Source organism: Etheostoma spectabile, chromosome 2 (genome assembly GCF_008692095.1).
Source record: "Etheostoma spectabile isolate EspeVRDwgs_2016 chromosome 2, UIUC_Espe_1.0, whole genome shotgun sequence".
Taxonomy (NCBI): Eukaryota; Metazoa; Chordata; class Actinopteri; order Perciformes; family Percidae; genus Etheostoma; species Etheostoma spectabile.
Window position 1 is genome coordinate 26902829 of NC_045734.1, and position 18457 is coordinate 26921285.

Genomic DNA, 18457 nt, shown 5'->3' on the forward strand with positions numbered 1-18457 from the left:
CGAGGGCGGGATCATAGGCGGGGCCGAGGGGGGTCAACTAACGCGCCCTTTCCATCAGACTGAGGAAGAGTAAAAAATATAAAGCTCACCTTTAAACGGGCAGTCTGGCCCAACCCACCACTTACTGGTTCCACAGCCCCGAGACAGACAACCCCTCCTCCCCCCCCAAAACTCCTCTTTCCCCACTCTCCCCCTCATACCTTTACAAACATGTTCAAAACATTGTTAAACAATGATAGATGGGAAAATCATGCATGTTTCTTTTTTTACGCATTTTTTTTCTGTTTCCTTTTTTTTTTAAACAGAAACTCGGTGATCGTCTGAGGTGCTGTGGAGCGCTCAGAACTCTCTCCCCTCGCTCCATGTATCCTTTAAAGCCCCCTTCTCCCCTTTTTTTTACACCATTATCCGTCTTTTGCCGCCTCCCCCCGAATTCCCTCTGATTTTTTTATTTTTATCGTCTGAGGTCCCTCGCATTAGTTTCATACAGGTGTGGTGCGTCGATTGGCAGTGCCGCCTGAGTCTTTCAGGTCCTTCTGGATACAGTTGTGGACCTGGAGGAAGTTGTGGTCCCTCTCCGTGGAGTTATAGGTGGCTGTCGGGGTGCCCGTTTGACCCTTGGGCAGCGTGTACATGGACAGCTCGGTGGAGGGCAGCGTCCCGAAGGCCTTCAGGCCCACGGGCGACGCCTCGCGGGAGTGCGAGGGATCCGTGGACCGGGACGAAGAGCGTGAGCGGCGTCGATAGCGGTAGCGGTAGCTGGGGATGCGCGTGATGGCAGCACCTTGGAGGTAGTCGGCGGCTCGCGCCCCCACTCGCAACTCCCGATGGCGGTCGATGAACATGTGCACGGCCAGAACACCCACCATTTCGGCCATGATGAAGGAGAGGGCGCCGAAGTAGAAGGACCAGCCGTAGGAGTAGCTGTTCTTCTTGGAGTCACTCTTGGAAGGGTCCCCGGCGTTGGCTGATATGTACACAATGATTCCTATGATGTTGCTCAGGCCTGGGACAGAGGATGAGGGAACTGGATTAGATCGTAACTAAAATACAGCCAAACTGTTACTCAAATAGGCCCACACACTAACCAACCAAAATCAAAATCACAGTTATTATCATTGTCAGCTAATAATAATAATAAAAAAAAAATAGAATCCAAGGGTAAAAAGTCATCCTCTCAGCTTTCACTGCTAGCGTCTTTGGCATTTACATTTGTACTAAAATCAAGTTATCATGTTTCCCGTAAAGCGGCCTGACTAATTCTTTACAGAAAACTCATGAAAAAGCTTTTTTTTATTTTAAAACAGGTCATATTTTTCGGACTTATTTTTATTTTTTGTGTGTCCAAAAATAATAATTCATTGATGATTCCATTATCAAAAATGGAACAGCTGCAGTCCCACTATGATCATAAGTTATAACAACACTTGATATTATCAATTGACATTTTTCTGTATAAATGATCCTTGCATGCTTCTTGTTTACGGTCAAGTTTTTATTGTCCAGCAAGTCAAGTGGCCAAATAGCTGTTGGACAGAGAAGAGGAAGACAGCTGATGGACGATGGACATAGAGAACTGAAATCTTCTTCAAATAAATTAAGTAAGTAATGTAAGTAATGTGAATAGAATATGTTGTAGTTGACAGAGTACACAATTTCTAATGTTGGCGGCCACCATAGCTTTCTCTTTCTCTCTCTCTCTCTCTCTCTCTCTCTCTCTCCCTCATTCTTTTTGATTTCCCACAGCTCCTTCTCCCTCTTTGAGATGCAAACTGGGGCACATTCAGCCTTACATTTATTTCTTATATTATATTTGAATATCTTTCTCTGTATCTCTGTAGTCCGTTCTTCCCAGCCTTCCCTCCCCTCCAACAATGTTCCAATTCGATGCCAATCTTTCTCATCTTTCTCATCTGCCTCTCTGCTGTCTACCTGTTCTCTCCATCTCCCTCCCCCATTTTTGATCATCTATCACTTGTGTCATACATAATTACTCTGGCTGTGTGTAGCCAGAAATAGACACACGGACAGTCAGACAAAAGGACAAATATGCAGATAAACAGGGAAACAAATACAGTTTAAAGAGACAGAAAAGCAGACTGAGGTGGACGGGCTGCGAGGGCCTGATTGAGAAGGATCAGAGCAGAAGAGTATCAGGGACACCTTATTTTTAGAGTGTAATCCCAGTGGCCTTCTCTTAGCCTAGCAACAGGGCGAGAGAGACAGACACAGACAGTGAAAAGGAGAGAGAAACAGAGAGAACTGCATCTCTCACTTCTGACTTGGAGGGGAACTAGTTATCTAGCACAGCACAGTACGCCATGGCCTAGAACCAGAGTACAAACGCACACATGCACGCATGCAGAAAAACACAAAAATGCTCTGGCAAAATGAAAACCTGCGCTATCTTTGTCTCCCTAACTCTGTCCTGAGGCGATTGCTGTGTGCCACACACATGTTGAGTGGTCAGCGAGCGCCATCGTAGCTTCTGTTGTCTCCAAAACAGGATTTTTGTCTTTTTCAAATGTCCTGATACTGTGCTTTCAGCAGTGTTTTCCTCACCTTTGCCTCTTCATATTGGGTGTTTTTTTTATTTTCTTTCATACACTGGTGAATGATAATGTCCAGATTTTTTTTTTAATAAAGGAATGGCTCCAGTCAGAGTCTCTAGTCAGTCAAATGGGAAAAGAAAATGTCTGTTTTTGTTTGTTTTTAACTGCAGCTTTATTACCTCCGCCATGAAGCTATCTCTTCAGTTTGCTTTGTTTGTCAGCAGGATTATGGAAAAGAACTTCTGTCCCGATTTCCATAAAACTTGCAAAACTTGGTATAAGGATAAAGCATGGGCCAAGAAAGAAATATTGGAGCGGATCCCAATCATGTATCCAAACTAATTGATATTTCTATATTAACAATTGATCAAATGACTGTGTGGGATGTGAAAGGGGCTGCTTGTAAAAGTCGAACAAACTATAACTAGAAGGGCACTCAGACAGCGCAGACCTCCACCAAGGCTGTGCCTCATCTTGCATTGTTAACAAAAGTGAAAAATAATTTGTGTATCCACCCTTTTGATTCAGATTCATTCCAAAGCTTTGTGGGTTCTTCCTTAATCCGTGGTACACACAGAGTTTCAATGACAATTGGACTAGTTTTTCCCTAATCCTGCTGACAAACTGGAAATATAACGCCCATGGTGGAGGTAAATATCACAGAGCATTTTATTTTATTTGATTTTATGACCTGGAACTTTACTGTTTTTGACTTTCAACACTCTACTACTGGTGTTTTTGGTCACAGTAGACGGCTGTCTTAGTCAGTTAAAGGCTCTCAGTGCACTACCTGCCCCGCACCAATCAAAAGTGAGCATGACTAACTTGTGAACACCCATGGAACAGTTAGCTAAATGAAAGATGATGCCCTCAGGAGTTTTTAGAGACAACGCTGAAAGAAGTGTAAACATCGGGTTAACAATCATCTTTGGTTGCCAGAGACATGACGCCAAATGAATGCTTATCTTGCTCCATGACGATGCAATATGAAAACTAAGCCACTGTTCGCTAACGTTATTCCTATCAACTTTATGAAGTGAAAGCCAATATGTCTTGTTACAGCTTGTTGCACTGCCCTCAAATGGCCCAAAAATCAATGATTGAAAGTTTGAGGGTAACGTCTTTGCGTTGTCATCCGTCCAATTCTGTATCCGTTTCCATCCGTCCATGTGACAGTACCCAATGAAAAATGTATGTTGATTGCAAAAGAAAATTGATTTTCTGAAGATGCCTTCCATCATTTTTTTCCTAAAGTAATGCTTTCCCCCCCCCCCCCCCCGCATCCATTCGTCATGCCTTTCATCCATATGGATCCTCTGTTTCGTCCTCCTCCCCCCCCCCCACATACACACACACACTTTCTCCTTAACACCTCCTGCTTATTCGACCATCCATTCCCACTCTCTTCGTCTCTCACCCCTCCTTGCCTCCTTCCTCTCCTTCCCTTCGTACCTGCGGAGACGAAGAGGATGCCGGCGCTGAGGATGATGTTGTGGCGTGACTTGTAGAACTCGCTGGCGGCGATGCACAGCCCCCCCATGAAGAGCAGGATCACACTCAGGATGGGGAAGATACTGGAGGCTCGTACAGCGCCTGGACACACACACACACACACACACACACACACACACACACACACATCAAGAAAGAAAAATAAATGTCTTTGTCATAGTTGTCACCACCGGACACATGCTAAATATATACCAATTATTACAAATAGTGTGAATTACCAACTGGTTATTGACATGCATGAAAGACCTTTAAATTAAAAGTAATACATTGCTCCCAGGTATGTTAGAGTTTGGAAGTCAAGCTACCACCTTGAAGTACAATAGCAGGCCATAATACTATAGAAGAAGTATGAGTGCTGTGTAATACAGTGCAGAATATTTGATTTTTAAATGATTATATCACTGATACTATATGTATTGCTTGTTTGTTTTTATTTTTTGACAATTGACCATGTTACTGCTGACCATTTTATTGATATTTACATTTTTTCCAACTTTTGTTTCTCTGAGTCTTCTCTTACTTTTCTTTCTTTTTTCATTAAACTTTCTTAATAATGTAAATGGTACAAATTTAGACACCATAAATTTCACATAACATCGAAAAAGACAGGCTAAAAACAACAGACGGCATTTTAACCCTTGTGTTGTCTTCACTTCCGAGACCCTCTCGTATCCCTCGGGTCAAATTGACCCGTGACTTATTTGGGGTTTTAAAAACAATTCTGAAATAAAAATTTTCTTCATTATCTATTAACAAATAATTGTCTTTATCTCAATTTCAAACGATTGAGATAACCTCTATGTTTAGGGAATGCAATCAGTCTCTACTAGCACACAGTTAAAAATGGAAGTGTGGTTCGTTTAATAATTCATGTTAAAAATCCACAATGGAAATGACATAAGTGGTCATTTCCAGAATAATTTTCTGAATGGAGTCAGGAATACATGTTTATCACAGAAAATAAGGTAAGGCCCTTGATTTTCAGGTAGAAAAACTGTACCATTTTTCATCTTGTAAAAATTTGAAATGGGTCAATTTGACCCGAATACCAAACAAGGGTTAAAACAATTTACCAGATAGATCACCAGATCATTGGTAATACTGGTGGTAGACCCACTTTTCTTCTCATTAGCATTGTTCCCGAGACTGCGTCTTCCTTTTCTATCTGTATCAAAGATCTGGTCTCCACTGTGCTGTGTGCCCGTCTCCTTCTATCAGCCCCTCCTCCATCGCTCTATCACTCCATCTCTCTAACTGTCCGTCCGTCTCCGTCTTCTTTCCCCTCCCCTATCAGTCTGTCCATCGGCTGTTTGCCCTCTGCGTGGCTGATTTGCTGATTGGCCGCAGGGTTGTCATGGTGCTGCCGCCGTCCAGGTGCTCGATCGGATTCCTGAGGCGACCAATGTCACATTCCTGAACTTATGGCAGTTTTCAGGCTGATACCGTTTTTATTTTTGGGTAATTGAGCTTACTTTTGCCGATAATCGGCCTGTCCCTAGTAAGGATGAATTCCCAGAGTAGTATCATAAGTTATTAAAATGGCCCAAACAAGCAAAATAAAACTTAAAGCTATAGTGCGTAGTGTGATTGAGGATTTCTAAGTGATGACGACAAAACCGTCCCCAAGAAACAAGCCTTCCACGGTAACTCCCCGTCTCTTTTTTTCCTTTCCTTTCTGTCTTTTCCTTTTTTTAACCCTTGTGTTGTCTTCCCATCAACCTGCAACTTTGTGTTTTTCTGGGCTGAAATTTTGACATCTTGATGTTTTTTTTCCTACACTTTTCTCAACATTTTTTTCCAATTTTTTTTGTCACTTTTATAATCTTTTTGTAATTTGTCATTTTTTTTCTCACATTTACCAATTTTTTTTTGTCACTTTTATTATGTTTTTGTAATTTGTCATTTTTTTTCTCACATTTACCAATTTTTTTTCTCACCTTTCCTGTTTTGTTTGGTCACTTTTTTCAGCGTTTTAAAAAATAATTCTTGAATTTTCCCTGCGTTTTTTAAGCTTTTTACAACATTTGTAACTTTTTTTTAACGTTCTGTGGTCATATATAGTTCTGATCTATAATTCTTTTGTAAACGGGTCAATTTTACCCCGTGGACAACAGGAGGGTAAATCTTATTTTCTTCTTTACATCCCTGTTTCTCTATCTTTCTGCAATATGGCCATACGGTGATGGTTCCATTCACTGAAGCAGATCAAATATTAAGGTGACCTCCGAGTTGGCATTGCACCACCTCCTCCTCCTCCTCCTCCGTCCTCCTCCGCCATCATGTGTGTTTTAACCCCATCTCCTCTGCTCATTGACATCTGCTGTCAAGGTAAATTCTCTTCAAGGTGCTAAGCCCCTCACACCAACCACATACTCTACGCACACACAAAGATACACGTCTCTTTTTCCCGGAGTAAGCAGAAACGCCTCCTGCGGCAGGAGTACACACACATACACCTGTACTACACTCGATTAATCACTCACTGGAGGTTAACACAGCTGGATGGGATTCTCTACAATGGTAAGAGACACACACAGAGCATACTCTATCCAGCACATAATACATTGCAACAAGGTTGTATTTTGTTATCAGATTTTCATTGACCATTTCTTTATTTACTGTTGTTGCACCACAAGCTTTGCATTTCAGCACACAGCATGTGCAGTTTACAATGACAACAGTTGCATAGTGGCGGTGGTGAAAGAACCAGCCAGATCCTTAGTCAAGTAAAAGTACTAATACCACACTGTAAAAATACTTGCATTGAAAATGTTAAGTAAAAGCATGCAACATTCATCAGGAAAATGTACTCAATGCAGAAAAATCCTCCGAAACGATCCAAATGGTTCTGTGGTTAGTGGTCTGATCATTTCAGCTGTATGTGTAGGCTGTTCTATTGTTGGGTAGTTTAATTTGTGATTAAACATGTGTTTTGTCTTCAAAAATCTTAATTTGTTAAGTAACTTGTAACTAAAGCTGTCAGATTAAGAAAGTGGAGTCAAAAGTACAACATTTCTCTCTGAAATGAAGCGCAGTAGAAGTAGAAAGGGGCATTAAAGGAAAAGACTTAATTACAAGTACAAGCACCTCAAATTTGTACTCAAGTAATGTACTTAGTAACGTTCCACCGCTGCATAGTGGCCACTCGAAGTTCATAGTGTCCTCGATTTCAGAGAAAAGTAAGACAAAAAAAGGCTTCTCCTTTTTGTTCAGCAACTCCGTGGGAGCTGTAGTCTTTTGTATGCTCCTAAAAGAATCATTGCTTAATGAAGTTTAGGTCACAAAGGCTTCGAGGTCTGATCCCAAGTGCTGTATTGGAAACTCGTTCCTTTTAAGGGTAGCGATTGATCCCAGTGACAGGTTTTAATTTATTTATTTTTTTAATTACAGATGAAAAAAATGCATTGACTTTTAGAAGTTAGCCCAACAGTGACTGTTAAGACTTCAGCCATCATTAAAGAAAAAGGCAACTGTGGTGTAGAAGCTAAAAATGACAAAAAATACAGCGGAATAGTGGGATAGAAGTGGAAAGGAAAAAGAACACAATAGGAATAAAACAAAGTACTGAAAGCAGAAGAAGAAAAAGAAGACGAGACAAGAGGAGAAGCAAGAAGACTGCGGGCCCTCAGTTCACTGTGAAGCTGCTTTGCCTCAAGCAATCTTCTTTCTCGATCTCTCTCTCTCTCTCTCTCTCTCTCTCTCTCTCTCTCTCTCTCTGCACTTGCGCTTTAAGCTGAAGGCAGGGAGTTTAAGAGGAAGAATTTTTAACCAAAATGCGCTGGCCTTCAGGCGCACCCTGGCACCAAGCACATCCCAGCATAGAGACAGAGAGAGAGAGAGAGGGTGTGTTGAAAGGGAGCGAGCCTCAGCAGTGTGAGAAGATGCCCGCAGTGTGTTTTTAGTGTCTTTGTCGAGGATGCTCGAGGCTGCCGCGGGGATTGAGCCTCTGACTTCCTGGTTGTGGAAGTTGTAAACTTCGGGCTGTCCTGCCTCATCATACAACATCATTTCGCAAGTAAAACATTGTTCCTGGAGATTAGTACTGCTATTTATTGTTGTCTTAGCCTGTTCTAAAACTTTGCTCATTATTGCTGTTATATAGCCCACAGTATCACTAAATCTCAAAATAACCCAAGCCAAGCTATAGTGCACCCAACAACTCCTGATTGGCCCCCTGTTGTTGTGATCTACACAAAACCCTCTCAACGCTTTTTTTGTTAAATTATGTGGATAGCTCATAAATTAACTATAAATTATGGGTCGCTTTACAGAGGAGAGTCCAGGTTATTTTCTACACTGTGTGGTCGGGCCGAATGAAATAGAATATACTGCATGTAATATATATATATATGTATATATATATATATATATATATATATATATATATATATATATATATATATATATATATATATATATATATATATATATATATATATATATGTACATCCAGTACAGGCCAAAAGTTTGGTTAGACCTTCTCATTCAATGCGTTTTTTTTAGTTTCACAACTATTTACATTGTAGATTCTCACTAAAGGAATCAAACCTATGAATGAACACATATGGAATCTGAAATAGAAGACCTATTTAAGAGTTATTTCACACTTTGTTGTTAAGTACATAATTCCACATGTGTTCATTCATAGTTTTGATGCCTTCAGTGAGAAGTGTAAATAGTCATGAAAATAAAGTAATCGCATTGACTGAGAAGGTGTAACCAAACCTTTGGCTTTGATTGACAACTTTTTAAAAGCCCGAACCCCTTTTACAGCCAACATTATTCAAATGTGCACACAGTTCTTTTGCCTTTTGTCGAGAACGAGTAATTTCCCGTCGGGTTCGGGGAAAAAGATCTTCAGCTCTACTTTGCGTACGACTTGTATGTTTTTTTCTTCTTTGTTTCAAAACCTCTTAATTGGAGTTGGATCAACCATTCCCACCCTTCACTAGGTTTGCAGAGACATTTACATCATTTACATGTATCTTCAGCACATCTTGGCGACTGTACCTTGACCACTTCTTCTGTCTGTTTGACACATCTGGCGTGTGATACTGACACCAATGGATGCCAGTCAAACTATGCTTTTATGGCCAGTGTGTGATGCACTTTAGAGTTCATTTGATCACAGGTATATTCAGAAGGGTGAAGATGTGCTAACTCGTGGGTACCTCCGTCACTGTATGTGCCAAATCCATTTACAGGTTGTGTTTCTTAATCCATGAAAATGGTCACTGCTAAACCACTGCAGTATCAAGTCAGGACTATTCCCCAAAACTATTATTGCTATATGCTAGATAAGCACAATTATAGTTCACACCATTGTTTCGATAACGCAATTAAAGATCTCTTTGCTCGGTTGTATTAGAGTATGATGATGAAATTCAAAGCAATAAACGAGCACAAAATGCATCAGCAGTTGATTATCTGCATCCATCAATCCAACCATAATCTATACTTACTTACTTACCCCGGCTCGTATTGGAAAAGAATCGGGATACACCCTGGACCGGTCAACTGTCTGCTAATTATCTTTATGTAAGTGATATGTAATATTGTTGTAATGTTTCCCTGTTGGACCATGAGGTGGTGGAGGGTTATTATTTTACTGATGGTAATTTAAATTAGAAGAGAGTTAGGAAGGCTTAATATAATTCTTGTACACATTGGAACAGTTGTCCAGAGGAGGGAGTACAGAATATTGATGATAAGGACTATTAGACTGCTAGTGATATTCCAATAAAAGGCCTTACAGGTCATCTTAAACATAACTGATCATCAGCTGTGTGACATTTTATCACACATGCCACAACCTGCATTTCCTGTTGAATCTCAACAACACTTTGTTTGACGTTCCTGTCATCCTTGTACCATGTGAGTCAATATGTACTGTGCATCATGGCTCTGATATAATACACAGACAGAAGGCACACACACACACACACACACACACACAAAACATGTGTTTTCCCCTCTGAAAAACAAAGTTCCTCCATCTCTCAAACCTATTTTCTTTTTCATTCTCTCTGTTACACTTTCACCTCCCTTCATTTCACCCACCACTTGGTTGGTTCTGCTGCAGTGGTGTGTGTTTATATGGTTGCTTGTGTGTGTGTGTGTGTGTGTGTGTGTATTTCTGGCTGACTTATGGTTTCATTAGCTGCGGCAGAGGAGAGCCTTGTAATTGTGGCTGAATTATAGAGGCGGGGGCGGACACCACCATGGGAGATCCCTGGGTTCGCACACAGGCACGCACGCACACGCACGTCCCACACAACACACACACACACACACCACACACACACACACACACACACACACACAACACACACACACACACACACACACACACCACAGATTTTAGAGTATGTACACAGAAACTACAGTACAGTGCAGCAACCCCCCCCCCCCCCCCCCCCATTACTCTTACACACACACACCAGCCCAACAAGCTACAAAGTGAACACGCTTATCGTCAGCCTCCCACACACTTACTTGCTCACTCTCAAGCTCCAAATGGGGTGTTTCCCATACACACTGTATACCCCCACGCAGGAACGATCTGCTTCGCACACACACACACACACACACACACACACACACACACACACAAACACACACACACACACACGTTTTTGCCCACGTGGGAGAATCCAGCAGCAAAGAACATGTGGAAGTGGGAACTTGGCAAAACAGCTCCAGGGGAATTGTGTGTGTGTGTGTGTTTGTGTGTGTCCATGTAAAGCTGACAGACATGCTCACCAGTAGAATATTTTTCAGAAAAGGAACAGACCTCATAAAGAGGGAAGAAAAAACTCTGATTGTGAAAACACACACCACTGGACAGATGTGTATTTGCACGTGTCCGTGTAAGTGTGTGTGTGTGTTTTTGTATTAATGCTGTACGCACACCAGGGTGCTTGCGCAGCCTGCCAGTCATTATCATGCCGTATTACTCCTGTTAACCGTGATATGCCTCCATGTCACAACTCGGCTACCAAAAATAGCTGCGGTGACATCAGCCGGTCGGATGACGTCATCAGTGGGTGACAACACGTGTCTCCTAGCATTCCAATCCAGAGTATTAGCATTATATACGAGGATCCAGCGGTCTAATTATAGGCAAGACTGCGCACTGCTTCCACTTCAGCGTGTTCAGAGCAAATTCGGACTCTGTGAGTGTGTGTTTTCTTGTGTTTCTAGCATTGTGAGGACCAAGTTTTGGACCTTACGAACGAGGACATTTTGGACAGTCCTCAACTTGTGTAATGTAACTAAATGCATTATCTTGAATATCATTCTTAAGGCATGTTGTCTTAATTTTGAGGCATGAATTTAAAAACATATTATACTTCTACTCCCTTCATTTTTAGAAGCAAATAAAAACAGTGTGTATCGTTGATGTCTGGCAAACATGTTTAGTTCCTTTCCTTGTGAAATATCTTTAATTCACATATTTGCTTTCTCTTTCCCACCTTTTGCTGACGCATTTCGGTTTCCTGGCGTATTTCTGGCCTATGATACTGCCACCAACTGTCAATCACTGGAATAGCTGTTGGCAGGAACATTTCCGGCCTCACACCCACATCCTCTTCAACGTACATGTTCCACTTCACCCATCCTAAAAGCATTGCTTCATTGCTCCTTTAGTTGTTGAATATTCCACAAGGTACAGTTAAATGAAGGGTCTGGTTTCTTCTTCCACCACTAGTTAGGGTTTAGATTAGGTAGTTGTTGTGATGGTTGGAGCTGGGTTCCTCACGAATATAGAAGTGTGTGTAAAGTGTGTGTTTCTATGACTGTGCCTCGTTCAAGCCAGTTAGGGCCAGAGCTGAGCTGTTAGCCATATCTAATCCCATTCAACGGCTCCACGCATTATACAACACACAGACACGCACACAGGCACAAACACACACGCACACACACACACACACACACACACACACACACACACACACACACACACCACACACACACACTGTGTTATACTTCACACCCTTTTATCTAACCCTGCCACACACAGATTCTGTAATGTCCTAAATTTATTCTGTACAAAATACACACACACACACACACACACACACACACACACCTACCATACACATGATGTCTTATACACACCCTTAGCAAGAACAAACTGTACAGTTTCCATTATTTCAATTAAACTGCAAATACACATAGTTTCTTTGTTATCAAGCCTAAAATGCACTTTAATGCGTATCAAAAACATAACCATGACTTCTTCTCAGTCGTAACCCACACATACACACTTCCTATTTCATCTAATTTTTGCATGAGCAGAATTGTGCTGCAAGAAAATAATGTAATTAATTGTAATCGGAATTATTTGGTTTGTGAGTACTGTGACTGTACATCATACATCTTGGTGACACCGAGGGACAGACTCCCTAGTTACATCCAATAACTCTACGATAAAACAATTACCAGTCCAGGTTTCAAGGACAACAGTGCAAGAGATATGTTGGACATTAGACTGTACATCAAAAACTGGCTTATGTAGGACATCACAGAGTCTCAGCAGGCTGAGGTGCAAGTTATGTCCTCCTATCATCTTTTTTTTCACCCGCTTGTAAATTTAGTTAGTTAGTGCGTTAGCTAACACACCTGATAACAGTCAACGTTGGTTTTTAACATATTAACCAAGAGGTTGATCTTTCCCTTACTGTGTCATGAAACACAATTTGTGTTTCAGTAAACTTGTTCTATCTTAACATTCTTCGTTTACCTGGTCAGTCTATGATCATGATAAGAAACAGTATTAATAGACGGGAGAAGCAAGCATTCATCAGACTGACTACCTGTCACCTGTTACTGTAAGATGCCTATTCCAATTAGGTGTTAAATGTGTTTTTATAAATGTACCATGTAATCATGCACCTTCAGTTTGTAATTTTTTTTCTCATGCCTATTTTTGTACAAAGTCTTGCAAAATAAAACTTTCTACTCCCAAATGCTCCCATTGGCCTCCAAAAGAAGACAAATAATTGTGTGACATAATCTTTAAATAAATGTCTTTTTTTACTACTTCATTTTTGGAGCCCATCCCAAATGGAGTCATAGAAAACCTAGCCAAAGCCCACATGCATACACCCACCAGAGGAAAAATAGACCCAATCCAAAAAGGGGTTGACTTACAAAGAGCCCAAAAGAGAGAAAGCATGAACACCGGTAGAAGCATGATGCATTGTTAACTAACAAGCAGTCACAGTCAAAAACAGTCACAATATGATACTAATGCAGAATCAGAATCAGCTTTATTCGCCAGGTATGACAGTAAGAACAAATCTAAATTCACAAAAACTAAATAAAAAAAGTTTAACTGTTTATATGGTTCAAAGACTAATTTACAGAATTTCCACTTATACTACACTGACAAAAACCCATTCTGTAGCCAACTAGGTGATAGATTGATAGAATCAATGAAAAGCTAATTTAATATAAATAAATAAAAGGGATTTAATGACATACATTCACACCAATACACTACTGATTTCCAAAATTGTTTTCTCCCGCTGTGATTTTGACGTAGGATCAGAGTTGATAACATGCTTGGATGAACTGGAATATTAGATATTTTGACACATGTAGATATATTTATGAATGACATTCAGATGATTCTCCTATTTGGTTCAAATGGGTACACCAACATGGTAAGTGTAAGCCTCGTCCTCTATATTATGTTGTAGTGAAGGAATAGGGTGGCGGCTGCTGCTGATAGTAGTGCTGCAGGAGGAAGGCCTTACATAACCACGCGTCCAAATTCACCCAGAGAGAAGAGGGTGGGGGTGGCGGGGTGAGAGGGCTCGGAAAGCGAGAGACGAGATCAAAAGGGCAAAGAGAGAGAGAGAGAGAGAGAGAGAGAGAGAGAGAAAGAGAATGAAAGAGAGAGAGAGTGTGTGTGTAAATAATCCGCAAAGAATGACATCTACTGGTCTACTGCTGTTTAAGTTAGAATAAGCTGTGTTAATGAATTGTACCAGGTCTGTCTATGCCACTAAAATTGAAACCTGCTGCACGTTTTAGCACTATCACGCTTGATTTTAAAGCGGTAAAAAGGGAGAATGCACAATGAAAAGATAAACACTGCTGCACCGCAACGTTTTTGGACATCCCAGTCATTGATGTTGTGCCAGGTGTTGTACGTTGTTGCCTGTTTTATCCAGTGGTGTGTTTAGTTGAAGACAGACTGAAGCAGCATCTAGGATACATTTAGAAGGTCGAAAAGTCTCTTGAAATCTCTTCAATGCACAAGGTTAACATGCCGAAGGGAAAGAGGAATGATATTTAATTTTGTGTTGAACATGGTTGACTGCCCACATCTCTAACTTTATCTGTCTTCTACCAACAATTGATGTTGATTCTTTTAACCATGTAAATTAGGTTTCCTTAACCAAGTAGATTTAGCTGCCAAGTTGCAAATCACATAATACTGATATGAGTGGAATTCAGTCATACGGTTTCTTCTGGAAGGTACTGATAAACAACCTATTTTGTAAATCAGGTTTGACGGTTTATGTCAAACAGGTGGTGTCCAAGGCCTGCCGTAACATTCAACACTCCCTCATCCCTAAATGACAGAAAAGGTTGGTTTCCAAACACTCCCAAAACAACATATTTGAGCGTTTTATTCAATGCTGTGACAAGGCATATTTACCTGTGACCGTAGCACGTGAGCACTATGGCAATTTTTATCATGTGACAGTCAAGGTAACAGTCACACTTTTAAACATGCAGTTGATGTTGTGAGATGGAACTATGTTAGGTGTAGGCAGCAACAATTACTTAGCATTAGAAAACATCAGGATTTGCTTATACTGAGACACATGAGCCTAGAAAAGTGAGAACCTAGCTTGAATTCATTGCATCACAGACTAAGGTCCAAAAAAATCGGATAATTAAAAAAAAACACTTTGGACTTTTGGTTTCATACAGGACATGAACCCTGGTCTCCTGAGTGAAAATCCTGTGTTTTTTGAGCCATCCAACACCCCAACCTACTTCTGTAAGTGGAATTTTGCGGTCTTATACTTTGTCACCTCACTTACTCATTTGCTACTGCGATGATAACTACATGCAGCCACAAGAAGAATTGTATGAGCTGCAAGCAAAATTGTCCTATATATTCGCATTTCCCTGTAATAACTGCTGTTTGAGGACAACTTTCATTGCACTGAGGATATCAGGAGCCCACTAGTCAACAAACATTGAGTGCTGCTGTTCCCTGAGCTTCCTTGGCAATCTTTTTTATGTCATTATCTCATGCTACCGACAGTAAAAACAATATCATTGAAATTCAAGGTGGCAGAAGCCTGGGAATTGACGAATCATCATTTAAGACTTGTGGGGGGTTGGTGAAGAGCAGTGTTCTCCTGTCTCTCAGCTGTACAACAAGACACCCAACAAGTCCAGTAGGGCTGCTTAGTGGCCACTTGAAAGAGACTGTGGTTGAATTGGGAACCTTCCAGGTGGGGAATGTGTATGAGGGAGTGATAGAGAATATCCTGATAAACAAATATTGCATAATTTCCATTTTTCAGAGACTGTGTTGTCCTCTACACTTTAAATTGTCATTTCAGTAACTAAGCTGTTATTCAGAGTGACTTAGATTTGAGTGCAACAGTAGAATGAGCTTTCTCCATCACTGAAGACAGAGAACCAAAAGCAAAGAGTCAATGTGTTAGCACATTTACAATCATTATGCAATCCTGCTTTCCAAAGAAGAGGAGCTCAGGAATCAAACAGAATAACAATAGAAGGGCCACAGTCACATACGATGACACGCCTGACACAACAATGTTGAATTAGACCAAATACTTAGTGTACGTAGCCATCCACCCACCCCCCCATAATTCTCCATCCAGATTCTCACCAATCCTCTGCCCCTTGTTCCTGCTTTTTTTCCAGTGCAAATTTCATATATATATCTATATATATATATATATACATTCACATATAAACAGCTAGTCGTGAGGTTTGTGCTCCTCCCTGACTGTAAAAGACGTGGGAACAATCTTTATAAGTGGTTAGTCCGTCCTTTGTATTTTTCAGCTGGTCTAGGTTTGTCCCAAGCTTAAGTGTACCTCACACATATACAAACACACGAGTGCACAGATATTTCAAATGGTTGCCATGACGATGCACAGTGGGAAAGGAAGGGATGCAGGATCAGTGGTTCATTTGGAAAAAATACAGTAATATAAAATGAATAGCAAACAGCTTCTTTCTTCCACTCCACAACTGGCAACTGCCGTTTCAGTGGCCTCAAGGGTGTAAGGGATACCAGAGCACCGACTGATCGATGTCTCATCCCCCGGGGGAACGTTTATCTGAATGGAGACATTTTTGGCATTGGTGCTGCTTCCACCTTCACCTATCAAATGGCTGTATAATGTTGTTCTCTACAGAGGGTCACTCAGAAAGTCAAGTGTTGGAAAAAAAAACTCCCACTAAATGATTTAGAACCTCTGATACATTTTTCAAACCAAACTTGCTCAAAAGTTTCAGAAAGTTTCTATACAAATTTTTTTTACGTGGGTTGTGACACCAACTTCGGTTCCCTCCCTGTCCTCTTCCACACCATCCCCCTCGCTCCACCCCACGGCCTCTATCCACCAGCTGTCAGACAGGCGAGTGGGCCTCTGCGGAGATGGACAGACAGATGGATGGAAAGCAAGAGAGAGGAGGCAAAGGATGGTAAGATGGAAGGATGGAGAGAGAGAGGTGTGACCCACATAGCGGAGCCTGGAGTATTTATAGAAGAAAGTGTCCTAATTGGCAAGCCGCTGGGAGAGCAACAGCACTGCACCAGTACCCTAGTCCTTGTCCTTCACCTCCTCAACCTTCCCTTCTCCTTGGCTTTTGCCTTCTCATGCCACCTCATTCTCCTGGCCTCTTTCCCTTCCTGGAAGTTGTTCTACAACCCCTATTTCCCACAAGGCGCGTCTGCGCTGCGTTCAATTCTTGATATTCCACCAGCTGTAATGCAGCGTACCACAGAAGCACGCATGAAGCGGCTCTCCGTTCCGCGAGCTGCAGGGCATCCGGTCAGCCGGGCAGGAAGCTACAACAACTGACTCTCAGAGTCTCAGGAGTGTGGTATGGCGCTTGGTGGAGGACGTAACAAAACGGCGGGGCAACCAGATCTCAGCAGAGATGCACCCAGTGGAAAACCTGGGTGAGACTGCATCACTCTTTCTGCTGCCCATCCCTCCTCTTCCTCATCACTGACCTCATCCTTTTACTTCCAAGGTACTTGTCCCTTACAGATAACGTAGTAAATGAAGAAAATAAATAAATAAGGTAGTAGAAATAAAATTGACCCAAATACAAAATGGATGAAAACATACAATAAATTCTGGAAATATGGATGGATGGAATTAAGGAAGAACTCACGTAGGAAGTACTCGGAAGCATCTGCCTCATAATCAGCATCCTCCGGGAAGTGATCTATCTGCTTACACATGCCTTTAAAAGAACCTGTGTGAGAATGAGAGAAAGAAAGAGAAGAAAGATATGAATATAGTCAGAAGTCAAAGCACTTAAACAATTGTTATGACAGGAGAAATGGAACAGTTTATGTTTTTGTGTCCATCCACACATTTCTTTCATTGCAGTAAAAATACTGTAACACAATGACATATGAAGGAAAGAAAGAAAAACCGCAGGACAGGGAGAAGGTAATCAGAGAAAAAGGGTAAAGTGGGGGATTAAAAGATGAAGAAAAGGTGGCAAAGAACTAAAGAAAGAAAGGTGAGGAAGCAATGGAAAAAAGGAAAGAGGAGAAGAACGTTTGATGCAGCATTTGAGACGAAGGAAACAAGGAGAGGAAGAGAGATTGTCACCAGCTTTGAAGGAAACACATCACAGGACAGAATGTGACAGACAGAAGAGAAAGAAGAAGAAGAAGAAGAAGAAGAAGAAGAAGAAGAAGAAAGAAGGCAGGAGGAGTTTAATCTAAACGCCTCGACAGAGCAGGTGGGAGGGTAAGGAGGAGGCAGAGAGAGAGTGAGCAAAATGCAAATGAAAGAGGGGAAGAAAGGAGAGCTGATAGTGCCGCTCATTAAGAAGAATTGTGTGTGGTGTGTGTGTGTGTGTGTGTGTGTGTGTGTGTGTATGCTTGGTTCAGCTCCAGTGGTAATTTTATGCCCTCCCAAACCACTGCAATTAAATGGGCCCTTGTTAATTGGCAATTGAAGGACGAAAGACTAGCGCCGAGCTTTCAAATGGGCATCGGTTCACACAAACACACACACACACACACACACACACACACACACACACACACACACACACACACATAGGCATGCACGCACACACGCACACACACACACTTGTCACATACTGTAGCATCGGCCCTATTGTGAAGCGCCTCG

General features: G+C 41.4%; 1 protein-coding gene across 1 annotated transcript in view; it reads right to left on the reverse strand.

Annotated features, from left to right (window-relative positions):
* The window catches only part of cacng2b (calcium channel, voltage-dependent, gamma subunit 2b), a 66350-nt gene that overhangs the window by 1241 nt on the left and 46652 nt on the right, over positions 1-18457 (reverse strand). The window contains exons 2-4 of the mRNA XM_032535528.1: positions 17478-17561; positions 4005-4145; positions 1-1006 (exon numbers count right to left, since the gene is read on the reverse strand). The exon at positions 1-1006 is cut by the window's left edge and continues 1241 nt beyond it. Of these exons, the coding sequence (XP_032391419.1) occupies positions 483-1006; positions 4005-4145; positions 17478-17561 (749 nt within the window). The 3' untranslated portion in view covers positions 1-482. The remainder of the gene's footprint in view (positions 1007-4004; positions 4146-17477; positions 17562-18457) is intronic.